This window comes from Nansenia antarctica (assembly GCF_963989245.1).
Source record: "Nansenia antarctica genome assembly, chromosome: 4".
Taxonomy (NCBI): domain Eukaryota; kingdom Metazoa; phylum Chordata; class Actinopteri; order Argentiniformes; family Microstomatidae; genus Nansenia; species Nansenia antarctica.
The window spans coordinates 39,193,442-39,208,441 of NC_137689.1; the positions used below are offsets into that span (position 1 = coordinate 39,193,442).

The 15,000-nt window shown below is 42.7% G+C and overlaps 1 protein-coding gene across 15 annotated transcripts in view; it reads right to left on the reverse strand.

The window, feature by feature from the left end:
* celf4 (CUGBP, Elav-like family member 4) overlaps positions 1-15,000 on the reverse strand; it is a gene marked incomplete at both ends in the record, with an annotated part of 165,239 nt that overhangs the window by 8,950 nt on the left and 141,289 nt on the right. For 3 of the 15 annotated variants that reach the window (XM_080528931.1, XM_080528938.1, XM_080528932.1), the window contains 6 exons: positions 3,400-3,480; positions 7,932-8,084; positions 9,484-9,625; positions 10,726-10,869; positions 11,242-11,321; positions 13,344-13,472. In XM_080528931.1, the coding sequence (XP_080385057.1) occupies positions 3,400-3,480; positions 7,932-8,084; positions 9,484-9,625; positions 10,726-10,869; positions 11,242-11,321; positions 13,344-13,472 (729 nt within the window). Of the gene's footprint in view, positions 1-3,399; positions 3,481-4,870; positions 4,976-7,931; positions 8,085-9,483; positions 9,626-10,725; positions 10,870-11,241; positions 11,322-13,343; positions 13,524-15,000 lie in introns of all 15 variants that reach the window. The other 12 variants (XM_080528927.1, XM_080528935.1, XM_080528926.1 and 9 more) reach the window with 10 other exon arrangements.

Here is a 15,000-nt window from a genome sequence, read left to right on the forward strand (position 1 = left end):
CAGAGGCTATTTTTACGCACTGTTATGCTCATAAATTGAATCTCGTATTATCGCAATCGGCGAGGTCTATTCCAGAATGCCAGGTATTTTTCAAAACAGTGGAAGGCCTTTCATCATTTTTCAACAAATCGACAAAGCGCACAAAACTCCTGGATGAGGTCGTCAAACGCCGGTTACCAAGAGCAGCACCGACACGGTGGTCTTCACACTCACGCCTAGTTCAGACAATCAACCATCAATATTCGGATTTGCGGACCATGTTTCAGTCGATAATCGATAATCCTACAAACTGGGATAATGAAACCCTAATGATGGCTACAGGCTATGATGCATGGCTGGCAAAGGCCTTGACGTGCTTTCTCCTAGACATTTATGAGGAGATTTTCAACATCACTGATGTGCTGTTTAATGTGCTGCAAAAGAAGGGAATGGACATTGGTTATTGTTGTTCTAGGATCCAAGATACAATGACCGCTTTGGAAAACAAACTTCAGGACTTCGATGCGCGCTACGCTCAATTTGACCAGAAACGCAGCCAGCTAAATCTCACTGAGGGGCGAGCGAAACCCAACCAACCCATCAAAGACCAGAGGAAGATACTTTATAACAGGATTTTTTTTTGACACGCTCACACAGATGAAGGCTAGATTTAGCAACTTCGAATGTTTGAATTTCATTGGCCTTATTGACTGCAAGCAATTTAACCAAATGTCAAAAGAATTTGACAAAGCCAAATTTGAGAGCCTGGCTTTGTATCATAAATATTTCGATTTCGTTAGACTTAAGGCAGATTTAGTTGGACTTTACCAAATCCAAGAGGTGAGGGAGAAAACACCTGAGGAGATGCTTGGATGGATAATTCAGCATGACTTGGCTGAAACAGTTCCAGAGGCAACAAATTTGATTAAACTAGTCCTAACCATACCAGCAACAACGGCATCTGTTGAGAGGTCATTTTCAACTTTGAAGAGAGTGAAGACCCTCACTCGAAATCGCACTGGACAAGGACGCCTTTCATCACTGGCCCTGATCTCAATTGAAAAAGAGAGACTTTCCAAACTGCAACAGGCGAGTGACTTTTACACTAAAGTGGCAGAGGTGTTCCTTCGCAAGGAGAGGCGAATGGACCTCGTTTTCAAGTAAAGGTAAGATATCATTTTTTAATTTACGTCATGGCTTCTTTGCTGGTTTATATGATTTATATGATTCGCGAGGCTGGTGGCGATCTGTGCTTGTTTATATGGTTTGGGTTCTGCTGTGCTGCTGGTTATGGCTTCTTATTTAAGACTTCCTCTGCTTATACCTTTGAATGTCGGCCTGTGCCGTCGTGTTTGGAGAGAGAGCTGCTTAATCAATCGCTGAGATAGGCCTAATGTCGCTGTCCGTGCCATTGGTTCTGAACCAAAAGTGTTTGAGAGAGATAGAGAGGGAGGGTTTGTGATGTGATGTCAAGTGCCTGTGTGACAAAGTGTGAAAAGAAAGTGTGTTGTGAGTTTACTATGGAGGTTGGAAACGGTGTGTGTCTGTGTTGTGCGTGTGTGCGTTAACTGCGTTTGCGATGTTGAAACTGGACTTGTAGATTTCAGCAGGCTGGCTACTTGAAAATATCTTGGTTCAAAAAAGATTGAACAATGAGCACCCCTGATATAGTCGAAACTGGCAACTGTTTTTTTTGTTTTTGGTAATCTGATCACAAAGTGACACTACCGTTTATTAGCGGGTTCTAGGGCATCAAAATTGCATTTCCTTGAAACTGCGTTCACTGATAGCGTGTATGTGTAATTACGTGTATTTCTATATTTTATGCTTACCCAATCTAAAAGCTCACGGCACGTGCCTGACTAGAACAGCCTTAACACTAGAACAGCTTTAATACTAGAACAGCCTTAACACTAGAACAGCCTTAACACTAGAACAGCCTTAACACTAGAACAGCTTTAACACTAGAACAGCTTTAATACTAGAACAGCCTTAACACTAGAACAACCTTAACACTAGAACAGCCTTAACACTAGAACAGCTTTAACACTAGAACAGCCTTAACACTAGAACAGCCTTAACACTACAACAGCCTTAACACTAGAACAGCCTTAACACTAGAACAGCTTTAACACTAGAAGAGCTTTAACACTAGAAGAGCCTTAACACTAGAACAGCTTTAACACTAGAACAGCCTTAACACTAGAACAGCCTTAACACTAGAACAGCCTTAACACTAGAACAGCTTTAACACTAGAACAACCTTAACACTAGAACAGCCTTAACACTAGAACAGCTTTAACACTAGAACAGCTTTAACACTAGAAGAGCTTTAACACTAGAAGAGCCTTAACACTAGAACAGCTTTAACACTAGAACAGCCTTAACACTAGAACAGCCTTAACACTAGAACAGCCTTAACACTAGAACAGCTTTAACACTAGAACAACCTTAACACTAGAACAGCTTTAACACTAGAACAGCCTTAACACTAGAACAGCCTTAACACTAGAACAGCCTTAACATTAGAACAGCTTTAACACTAGAGCACCCTTAACACTAGAACAGCCGTGCCTTTTTTACCTACTAAAAGAACCGCCTCTTTACAATGCTCAAGCTGCTATTTACACACAACGACCACTAGTTGGACGCTTGTAAATTAGCCATCTTCCTACATAGAAAAACATCAAAACAGCTTTATATTAGCTGATTTTGAAAATGTAAGGATACTGGGTGGTAGAACGCACATATCTAGGAAAAGTCATGAAAGGAGGGTCCTGAAATTTGATTGAGTGGTCAAAATTCTTTACTCACAGTGGACAAATGACCCTCATGGCTGTTCTAGTGTTACCACTGAGGCGTGAATGCTGTCATCATCTTAGATCTGTCTTTCTGTCCCTTTGTCTGTGTGTCTGTGTGTGTCTGTGTGTGTCTGTGTGTGTCTGTGTGTGTTTGTGTGTGTCAGTGTGTGTCAGTGTGTGTCAGTGTGTGTCTGTGTGTGTCAGTGTGTGTCAGTGTGTGTCAGTGTGTGTCTGTGTGTGTCAGTGTGTGTCAGAGTGTGTCTGTGTGTGTCTCTGTGTGTCTGCGGGCGTCTGTGTGTGTCAGTGTGTGTCTCAGTGTGTGTCTGTGTGTCTCAGTGTGTCTCAGTGTGTGTCTGTGTGTCTCAGTGTGTGTCTGTGTGTCTCAGTGTGTGTCTGTGTGTCTCAGTGTGTGTCTGTGTGTCTCAGTGTGTGTCTGTGTGTCTCAGTGTGTGTCTGTGTGTCTCAGTGTGTGTCTGTGTGTCTCGGTGTGTGTCAGTATGTGTCTGTGTGTCTCAGTGTGTGCATTAGTGGGTGTTTTCCCTGTAACTACAAACATGGAATAACATGAACATTTTTTTCTGAATAGAAAAAACACACACACACACACACACACACACACACGTTGAGAGTGCCAGACCTGCGTACTGCTGGACTCCAGTGTAAGCCTGCTGGAGGGGGTCCGCTGTGGTGGGACTCTGAGCTGCTGGGACAGATAGAGACAGGAGGAGAGGGGGAGGGAGAAAAAGGAGAGGAGGAGAGGTAGAGGAAAGGACAAGGCGGATGGCAAGGATAGAGTGATGAAGGAAGAGGAGTGTAAAAACAAGTAGCAAGATAGAAAAAAAGAGAGGAGGAAAGAGAGAGGAGAGGACACAATGGAAAAGGAAGGAGGGAGAAAAAGGTGATATAAAGAAAGGGGTTAGAGCGAGTCAGAGAAGAGCAGTCACATGAGCGGTTGGGTTTCTGCGGGGACAACACAACTCTTCTTTTCTCCTTATTACCAATTTTCCCCCCCAACAACTGAGACTAGAGGGAATAGCTACGTGTTCCAAACGCCGGAAACTATTATTGACCACAAGTGAAGCATGCCAACAAGAATATAGATCCCACCTCTACAGTACTTAATTGGGAGCATATTTGCAGGCCAAAATGTTCTAAATGTAAAACCAATTCACCAGTTGCAGTATGGTTTTGACAACAAATTGATGAACACAATTTATGAAACACAATTCTAGACATTGAACTACAATAGAACTAAGCAGCCAATTTGAAAACACTATGGCTTAACTACCAATTTAAAAAACATTCGAACTAGATAGCCAACACCCAATACAGCCAAGACCATGCCACCACACCTCACTAAGACCACACCTACACACATGCATGTAGAACCCCCCCGCCCCCCACACCACCACCACCAGGAAACACCACACATGCGCACACTGAAACATACAGACTCACAACAATGCACAGACACACACGCTACTCTCACTCTGTCTCTCTGTCTCTCTGTCTCTCTGTCTCTCTCTCTCTCTCTCTCTCTCTCTCTCTCTCTCTCTCTCTCTCTCTCTCTCTCTCTCTCTTCTTTCTCTCTCTTACACACACACACACACACACACACACACACACACAGCATCAAGACAAAAGCAACGTACTGCACCACACACACTCACACCCACACGCACGCATGCACACCCACACACACACACACACACACACACACACACACACCGTCAAGACAACACAAACATACCACACACACACATACACACACACACACACACACTGTTAAGACAACACAAACATACCACACACACACACACACACACCCACACACACACACACACACACACCGTGAAGACAACACAAACATACCACACACACACACACACCAATACCACACTACCAACACTATGAAAACCCCATATGACCACACCGACCATGTGCAGTACAGCAACACTAACAGCAACACTGAAGAGTCGTTAAGAATCTGATAGAGAAAGCGGGGGAGGGGGGAGGAAGGGAGGGGGGAGGAGGGGAGGGGGGAGGGGGGAGGAGGGGAGGGGGGAGGAGGGGATGGGGAGAACGGGTACCTTCAGAGAGGGAGGAGAGGAAGCAGCCTCCCTGAACCCCAAAACAACTCCGCTGAGTCAAGCCGCTTTTCTCCGAGTCCTCTCTAAAAACCACCTCCTGCAACACTGGGAAGAGATTGGAGAAAGAAGCATTGTCCTCCCCTCTTTTAGAAAGCCCAAAATATAGTGTCCACACAACCCCCACACAACCCCCACACAACCCCCGCTCACATGGGACATGGGAGCATGACACAAACATAAACCATTAATAAGCGCCCCTGAAGATGATTTTAATAACACAGATGTTTTTTTAGTTTTTATCGTTTAGAGCCAACGTTGACTTGAACCACAAAAGCTGCCCTCCAGAATCAGCCTGTCCTGACCACAACCCCCCCTTCAACCCCCCCTCAACCCCCCCACACTATGCACCTCAGCTCTGGCCTCTCTCAGAAGACAAATAAACCTCTCACCAAATGAGACACATTCAAACTCTTATACCACAGACATTACCTGCAGTCATAGAATTGACTAACAATATAATAATAATAATAATAATAATAATAATAATAATAATAATAATAATAATAATAATAATGATAATGATAATAATAATAACAATAATAACAACAATAACAATACTACTACTACAACTACTACTACTACTACTACTACTACTAATGATGATAATAATAATAATAATAATAATAATAATAATAATTATTATTATTATTATAATGCTGTACAATACATTTCAATAACTAACTACTAAATGTTACTTGAAATGATATTTATGTAGTTATTGTTAAAAGTAAAACAATATTATATTAATATTGAATTTAACTGTAGATTATTAATTATTAATCTCTGAGTATTGGAGAAGGGGTAGGATTAAATAAGCTTATGCTTCTTCCTACTCCTTTTCGGACATGTTAAGTAAATACGGTAGTGTTTTTTGTTTTGTTTTTTCTTGTTTTTGTTTTAGTTTTTTGTTGTTATAACTATTTCTTTTTTTACATGTTCGAAATAAAGCTTTCATTCATTCATTCATTGTGTCATGACATGTCATCAAGCTGATGTTCCTACAGTAATGACTGAGTAGTCACATGCCAACAATTACAACAATATATGTACTTTATTAATACAAGTATAAATCATATTAATAATGTATATATTGTTAATAATTAATATCACAATAATAATAATACTTTCTATAATAATATTGTTGTTATACTTATTTATAATTATTGTAATTATTATTATTATTATTATTATTATTATTATTGTTGTTGTTGTTAATCATGATGATGATGATGATGATGATAATCATAATAATAATAATAATAATAATAATAATAATTATATGCTACACAATACATTTGAATAACTTTAACTACTAAATGTTACTTGAAATTATATTTATGCAGTTATTGTGTCATGACAAGTCATCAAGCTGACAGTACTAGTAGTCACATGCTATAGGTAAGTTATTGGACTGACCCGATTGTTCTTACCTTCTGTTGGGGACAGAATGGAACAAGTTCATTTCCTTGTGAGTGTGTGTTGCAGTGTGCAATGCGCCTGTGGCACACTGTAGAAAAGTGTGTGTTGCAGTGAGTAAGTGTGTTAGTGAGTGTATGTGTTATGGAAAGCATGTCTATCATATCATTCAATGTGTGTTTGGTGGCAGTAGTGTGCTCTACAAAGTCTTGATAATGACATGAGTGTGTATCAATGTGTGTGTTCTATAGTCTATACTCTATAGTAGAAGTCTGCACCTGTGTGTGTGTGTGTGTGTGTGTATGTGCATGTCTGTGTGGTGTACATGTGTGTGTGTGTTATGACATGTACACAGGGTTCGAGTTATGTGGGAGCCAATGGGAGCTGAGCTCCCATAAGGAAGGTCTGAGCTCCCATGAAAGCAGTAAAATCATACATCTGTGGGGGTCGCTAATAATACATTACCACAACCATTATTTGATCAAAAATGTCAATGTAATGAGTATTATTTATATTTATTTATATGATAAATATTCTAAAATAAACACGTTTTCCAAAAGAACTACGCGCACCAGCATTAATCTCCTGTGAATGACAGTATGCCTTTGACTGCCTGCACTTTACCACCAAGACACTATGGGGCGCAGTAGAATATTGTGCAACAGCAGAATATGATCGTTGAGAACTTGCGAACGTGAAAACATGATTATTGAGAAGAAAACATTCAGTAGCTAGCTATCATGCCGCCCCAAAAAAGGCCACTGCTGCCGACCGAGTCGACAAGCCTGGAAAGTTTCGGGTTTTCATCCAAGAAACCAAACTTGAATTCAGCTGCACCTGTTATGACACCTAACGTTGAAACTGTTGAAATAGCAGAGCTCAAACAAAAGCAAGTGCTTCCGAAGAAAGTAGCAGAACTCACCTCCAGAGACAGCTAGTTCGTTCAGGGCAGCCTATACTGTCGCTAAAGAAAAGATGCCTTATACAAAACTGAATCAAATTATGAAACTTAATGAGATGAATGGCGCGACAGTTGGCCCCTGCTCACCGATCCGATCATTCATGTGCCCAGATTGTAGAGCACATTGCACAAGAGATGAAACAAATTCCTTTCTAATGTCAAATCACTTGATTCCCGTAGTAGCATAACATTAGATGAAAGCACAATTCATGGACGAGCATACATGATTATTTATGTCAGGTGCGATGTCACTAGAAATGGAGATGTGTCGTGCTAACAGTGAAAGTGAATGGACTGTATAGCAAAAACAACAAAATTATTGGCCGAGATACCCGTGACTATCGCTTATAGCTGTTGTTTCATGTGGTGAAATGAGTAGCCTATGGCTAATTAAAACTTGTAAGTCCCAACTCTGTGTGGGCATGATTCGCGCGCGTGCATGAGAACATTTCGCACTGTTATTTTGGAGACCCCCACAAAGCTCAGCTTATAACTCGAACCCTGCATGTACAGTATATCTCAAATATATAGCGAGTGTGTAGCCTCTACTCCTTGTGTGCAAGTGATCCTGTGTGCATGTGTGTGTGTGTGTGTGTGTGTGTGTGTGTGGAGCAGTGAGCTCACCTGGGTAGGGGTGTATCCCGTTGGTGTAGACAGCCTCGTTCGGGGGCTGGCTGCTGGCCTGTGGGGGGGGCAGGCCGGTGAAGCCGTTGACGCTGATGGGAGAGGGGATGCTGGTGACAGCGGGGGCGCTGATGCCCGGGGGCGTACTCCCACCTGAGAGAGAGAGATAATCTGGGATGTCGTGGTAGAAGGAGAAAGGTGGGTAAATGCTGGTCGCTTCTGGACAACCGGAGAAACATGAAACAAGTGTTACAAACGCTAAGCAGTGTATTGTATACGGTGGGTATCGCTGGTATGCTTGTCATCATAGAACAACGGATTAGCCTTTATTTCACAGCCCGGTAGGAAGCAGGCGCTCACTTAAAGAAAGTACCAGGTGAAAGCGGGATTCTCTGAGCGTTTAGAATGAATCACGCTCACTCTTCTTTTCCGATTCGTTGACTCGAGCAGCACGCTGTGCCATTTGGAACCATGTGGTTATCTATGGTTCTGAATCTATAGAGGTGAGTACCAGAAAGTAGATTTTAGTATCACATCATCATCATATAGTTTCTTAGTAAGAACACCTGGTAGAACCAAAACAGCTAAAACAGGGATGTGAAATAAAGGGTCACCGAAAAATATGACAGCAGCTGGTGAAAGGGGGAACAAGTCGGCAACCGACTGAATGTTCCGACTTTTATTCTGAAAAATGTAAATAAATGTCAACGTTGTTGATAATCAATGACACACTCGCTAGTCAAGCCAAAATATTGCAATGCAATGGACTCGGTGAGTAATCCCCACTGCTACCTAGTTAACTACAACACTACTTCACATTGTTAGCAGGCTCACAAAACAAGATTAGCTTGCAAGCTATTTTGGCTTAACTAAGTGTGTCATTGATTTTCAACAGCGTTGACATTTATTTACTTTTTTTCCAGAATAAATGTCCGAAGATTTGGATTGGCCGCCAACTTGTTCACTCTTTCACCAGCTGCACACGTGTTTATGCTCCCACTACATCCTGGAGACAATAGGTGTATTCAACGAGGCATTGGTGGACAAACTGTGTTTGCTTTTAACAGCAGGTGACTGTTGGACACTTTTGGACAAAGGTTTCATACTGTTAGAGAGGCACATTTTTGATTAACATGGGAATATAGCGGTAATATTTAAAACAGAAACATTTCAGCTATTGAATGACTGCTACTATTACTACAACTACTACTACTGTATTTTCCGTGCATTGCCTTTTCAGACTGTTAGCAGACATTTTACAGAGAACACAACACTCACAGTCAAATGTTTTTGAATGTTAGCTGATGTTTGCTAACATTTAGCCATGTCATCTAATTGACAATATAAAAAATTAATGGGGATGGGGGGCGGGGGGGGTTGGGGGGGCGTAGAGAAAGAAGGATGGGCAAGAGGAGGTAAGAGAGAGAGAGGGGTAGAGAGAAGTAGATAGGGCAATGATGAGAGGTTCAATGTGAGGCACAAATGAACACGTGATCCTGTTCAGGCCATGGTTGGAGAGACCCCTGACACTCTGACCCCTGAACTCCCTCACCTGACGTGGGGGTCATGGGGGCCCCTGGCATGCCGTTGATGGTGGCCATGTGCTGCATCTGTGCGGCGGCGTAGGCAGCCATGGGGCTGAGGTAACCCCCCTGGCCCACCTGGGCCATCAGAGCCGCCTGCTGCTGCACCTGCTGAGGGAGGGGAGAGAATGGTAAACACACTGACTTATACAGCGCCTTTATCCAAAGCGCTTTACAACGGCGTCTCATTCACCCATTCATACACACATTCACACACCGATGGCGGCAAGCTGCCATGCAAGGTGCCGGCCCGCTCACTGGGAGCAATTTGGGCGTCTTGAATTTCAGTGTCTTGCCCAAGGACACTTCGACATGTGGCCAGCCGGGGCTCGAACCGCCGATCTGCCGACCTTGCGATCATTAGACGGCGGCTCTACCTCCTGCGCCACAGCCACCCCACAAAGAGAAGAGATAGGAGAGTTAGAGAGAGGTAGAGTGTTATTAGCTTCATGAATTCCTAAAAAGCCTAAGTGCATTATAAAGACCAGCATGCACCAGTACTTTTTGAGGGGGGCACACAAAAGCAGAACTTTTCTGTCTGACCAAGACTAGACATCAAAAATAACCATGAGTTATGAATGCTCAGACAACTCATGTAATAATAATAATAATAATAATAATAATAATAATAATAATAATAACTTTATTTGTATAGCGCTTTTCCTGCAAACGTTGCAGCTCAAAGTGCTCCAATCATTATATAATCATAATTGAATCATTTAGTCATTTAAAGGCAATATTAAAAAGATGGGTTTTTAGTCTTGACTTGGACATATTTGCTGAGGTTGCATCCCTAATGTAAACTGGCAGTGCATTCCACAATCTGGGTGCATAAAATGAGAATGCAGCCTCACCAAATCTCTTCTTTTGTACATGTGGTACACAGAGAAAACCAGCGTCAGAAGACCTGAGAGCTCTATTGGGCTGATATGTTAGCAAAAGGTCTCTCAGATATTCTGGTGCTGTGCCAGTGAGAGCTTTAGAAACAAGCAGAAGGATCTTGAAATCTATTCTGAACTTGACAGGAAGCCAGTGTAGAGTTTCTAAAAATAGGAGTTATAGGAGCTCTTCTGCTTGTTTTGGTTAAAACCCCAAATGTAGACCACATAGGGTGGTATTTGTGTAGGTAAATCCAGACGTGGCTGTACACACGAGTGGTTTCTAACTGTTCAGGAGCATTAGAAGGGCAGTGTGAGGAGGGGGAAGTGCCTTGCCTGTGCGTAAGCCCCATACGCCCCAAACTGCAGTGCCATGGGGTTGAAGATGCCCATCTGACCCGCCATCTGCTGCATGCGCCGGATGGTGCGCTCCTTGTCCGTGTCGGCAAACTTCACCACCAGACTGGAGGATGCTCCCTACACACACACACACACACACACACACACACACACACACACACACACACACACACACACACACACACACACACATGCACGCGCACACACACACATGCACGCGCACGCGCACACACACACACACACACACACACACACACGCACACATGCACACACACACACACACACACACACACACACACACACACACACACACACACACACATGACTTTACTATATACTGGGGTTTTTCTGGGTGCAAATGCTTTTAATGAGTTTTTTTTAACTATGTAATGAAGGCTGATTGAAGACTGTAGAATGGCTGTTGTGGGGCCTGTGATGTGTGCTTCTCTCTCTCCCGCAGACACACATACGTACACAGACGGCACTCACGGGCATGGTCTGGCTGCCGTGGAGTGCACTGATGGCTGCCTGCGCTTCAGCATGGGAGGAGTATTTCACAAACGCACAACCTGAGAGGGAGGGAGGGGGAGAGAGAGAGAGCGGGAGGGTGGGAGGGGGAGAGAGAGAGAGAGAGAGAGAGAGAGAGAGAGAGAGAGAGAGAGAGAGAGAGAGAGAGAGAGAGAGAGAGAGAGAGAGAGAGAGAGAGAGAGAGAGAGAGAGAGAGAGAGAGAGAGAGAGAGAGAGAGAGAGAGAGAGAGAGAGAGAGAGAGAGAGAGAGAGAGAGAGAGAGAGGGAGGGAGGGAGGGAGAGAGAGAGATTACAGTCAATCCCAAACCCAAACCGCTCTCAGTTACTGTGGGAGCACACACACTGTTGAAACTACATAAATGGAACATACAATATATTTGATGGAGCTTTCTGACGAATTTCGACAATCAACTTTTACAGCAATTGTTGGGCCTGTTCAGCCGAGTAAACTCACTGATGAACTTTACTAATGAAGCTTACTGATGAATTCCAATGACCAAGGCTACAGTGATCATCAGGCTTAGTATGGATGAGGCTTATCGATCGCTGTAAGCCCACTGATGAAGTGTAATAAAGTTCACTCACAAAAGCACAATGACAAAGCTAATGTTCACCGCTGCTCAAGCCTATGACGACGTTTACTCATGAAGGTTATCCTTGGAACATTTGGGGCCGAATTCCAGTGACTTCAGGATCCATGAATCTATGTTGTTCCTCATAAATGTGTATCTCACAATGAACACCTTCCCTTTAAACTTGTGTTTCAAATGTCCTTAAGGTTGTACTAGTGTGAGTATGAATATGACCGTCAGCCAGCAGCTTCAGTCAGGACAATAACGGCATTTCAATGTAAAGTTTAATATATATTTTTTATACATTTGGTTTGGCATAAATGGATGGCTCCCCTCTGATATAGCTTCCCACGTAAAGTTAAACAACATTATATACATATAACATACATATAACATACATAGCAGAGAACCCATAGCAGGTAAAACACCTGTAGGTAGGTAAAACACCCTGTAGGTAGGTAAAACACCTGTAGGTAGGTAAAACACCCTGTAGGTAGGTAAAACACCTGTAGGTAGGTAAAACACCCTTTAGGTAGGTAAAACTACCCTGTAGGTAGGTAAAACACCCTGTAGGTAGGTAAAACACCTGTAGGTAGGTAAAACACCCTGTAGGTAGGTAAAACACCTGTAGGTAGGTAAAACACCTGTAGGTAGGTAAAACACCCTGTAGGTAGGTAAAACACCTGTAGGTAGGTAAAACACCCTGTAGGTAGGTAAAACACCTGTAGGTAGGTAAAACACCCTGTAGGTAGGTAAAACTACCCTGTAGGTAGGTAAAACACCCTGTAGGTAGGTAAAACACCCTGTAAGTAGGTAAAACACCTGTAGGTAGGTAAAACACCCTGTAGGTAGGTAAAACACCTGTAGGTAGGTAAAACACCCTGTAGGTAGGTAAAACACCCTGTAGGTAGGTAAAACTACCCCGTAGGTACTGTAGGTAAAACACCTGTAGGTAGGTAAAACTACCCTGTAGGTAGGTAAAACACCTGTAGGTAGGTAAAACTATCCTGTAGGTAGGTAAAACACCTGTAGGTAGGTAAAACTACCCTGTAGGTAGGTAAAACACCTGTAGGTAGGTAAAACACCCTGTAGGTAGGTAAAACACCCTGTAGGTAGGTAAAACACCCTGTAGGTAGGTAAACCCCCTGTAGGTAGGTAAAACCCCCTGTAGGTAGGTAAAACACCTGTAGGTAGGTAAAACTACCCTGTAGGTAGGTAAAACACCTGTAGGTAGGTAAAACTACCCTGGAGGTAGGTAAAACACCCTGTAGGTAGGTAAAACTACCCTGTAGGTAGGTAAAACTACCCTGTAGCTAGGTAAAACTACAAAACCCTCTGTAGGTAGGTAAAATTACCCCACAGGTAGGTAAAACACCCTGTAGGTAGGTAAAACACCCAGCGAATTTGCAGTTGGAAGCTGGGGCGGTGGGTGGGAAGCCCAAAACATGTGACATGTTTGGCACAAGGTGAGAGGAGCTGTCTGAGACTCACCTTTGCTGTTCCCGTCAGGGCCTCGGAGGATGGTGCACTCCTCGATGCCGCCGAAGGACTCAAAGAGGCGCCGCACGTCGTCCTCAGACTGCTGCTTGTTGAGCATTCCCACAAAGAGTTTTCTGTCTTCTGAAACAAAGACAGAGTTGGTCATGGACAGGATTTTGGAGTTTTTGGAGTCTGTGTCAATGGCTTTTGTTTCTCTCCAACCATGGCGGTTAGACACCCGTTCACTTTTTTGTCCTTCACACTTTGAAAGTGCATCATTTTGTGGTCAGCCCTGTATTGTTTGATAATGGAGTTGTAAAAAGTTAAACATGCCGGTATTTATGTATGTATGTATGTATATATCAACAGAGTGGGCAACAGAATATGTTCTGGGGGATGGTTTCTGTGCACGTATTATCTGGCTATACCAGCGTGCGTTCGACCAACTGTTTTGATGTAAGATAAATTAAACAAACATAGATACCAGATATGAGAGTAAAAGTTATGTGAAGGTGACCTGCATGGCGCTTAGGCAGTATTAGGCATTAACTAAGATGTCAGGGAATGCATTAGCATAATCAACAACAATTAGCAATAATTAGCACAAAAAGTAAACAGTGTTCTGCCTCCCTATGTGCCAGTATAACTAGATAACACCTATTCTATATACCTGCCAGTATAACTAGATATAAGATATAATAACACCTATTCTATGTACCGGCCAGTATAACTAGATATAAGATATAATAACACCTATTCTATGTGACTGCCAGTATAACTAGATATAAGATATAATAACAACTATTCTATGTACCTGCCAGTATAACTAGATATAAGATATAATAACACCTATTCTATGGTCTGCAGAAATGATCCCCCCCATGTCTAATCATTTGGAGACTCTATCCTCAACCCTTTGCAACCCACTCCAGAATCGTATTATTAACGACAACACATGTGTTGTGTTGTATACGTATGATTGGAAATAACAACAGCTTGTTGTCATATGATATGTTGACTACAGCTTTTTGTCAAGAAAATGTAGAAGATGTTTTCAAATCTTTCACAGATATAACATACTGTATAGGGCCAATCCCAATTCAACCCGTTTTGTGCGTTCACATTTAGGGTAGGGGTGTCCCAATTCATATTTCATCGAGGGCTAGGGGGAAGGGGGAGGGCTGTCCACGGCTTTGTTTGGAGCGATTTCAAGAGCAGACTACCTTCGGAGCCATACCCCTCGCTCCCAGGATGCATTCCGAATCATCTACAGAAATTTTATTTCGCTCTATTCAATTCGGAACACAGCCACGATTGTCATTTACTTTCCCTGTAATTAATTATTAATAAAGATTTGAAAAATTATGATAACCATCTTATTATCTTAGTTTAATGTCATTTCAATGCATTATAGAACTTTTCTTTATAACAAGCAGAACAAAAAAATTGCTGCTGTGCCTATGCTTAACATAGAAATACACCGTTCCAGGGGTGCTTAGGTGGCGTAGCGGGTTAAGTGTCGACCATGTAACCGCAGGGTCCCCGGTTCGATTCCGGCCGGGGACATATCCTGCATGTCATCCCTCCTCTATCTCTCACCCATCCTTCCTGTCTAATTCTCCACTGTATCTATCAATAAAATGAAAAATATGAGTGGGACTGCACCTTA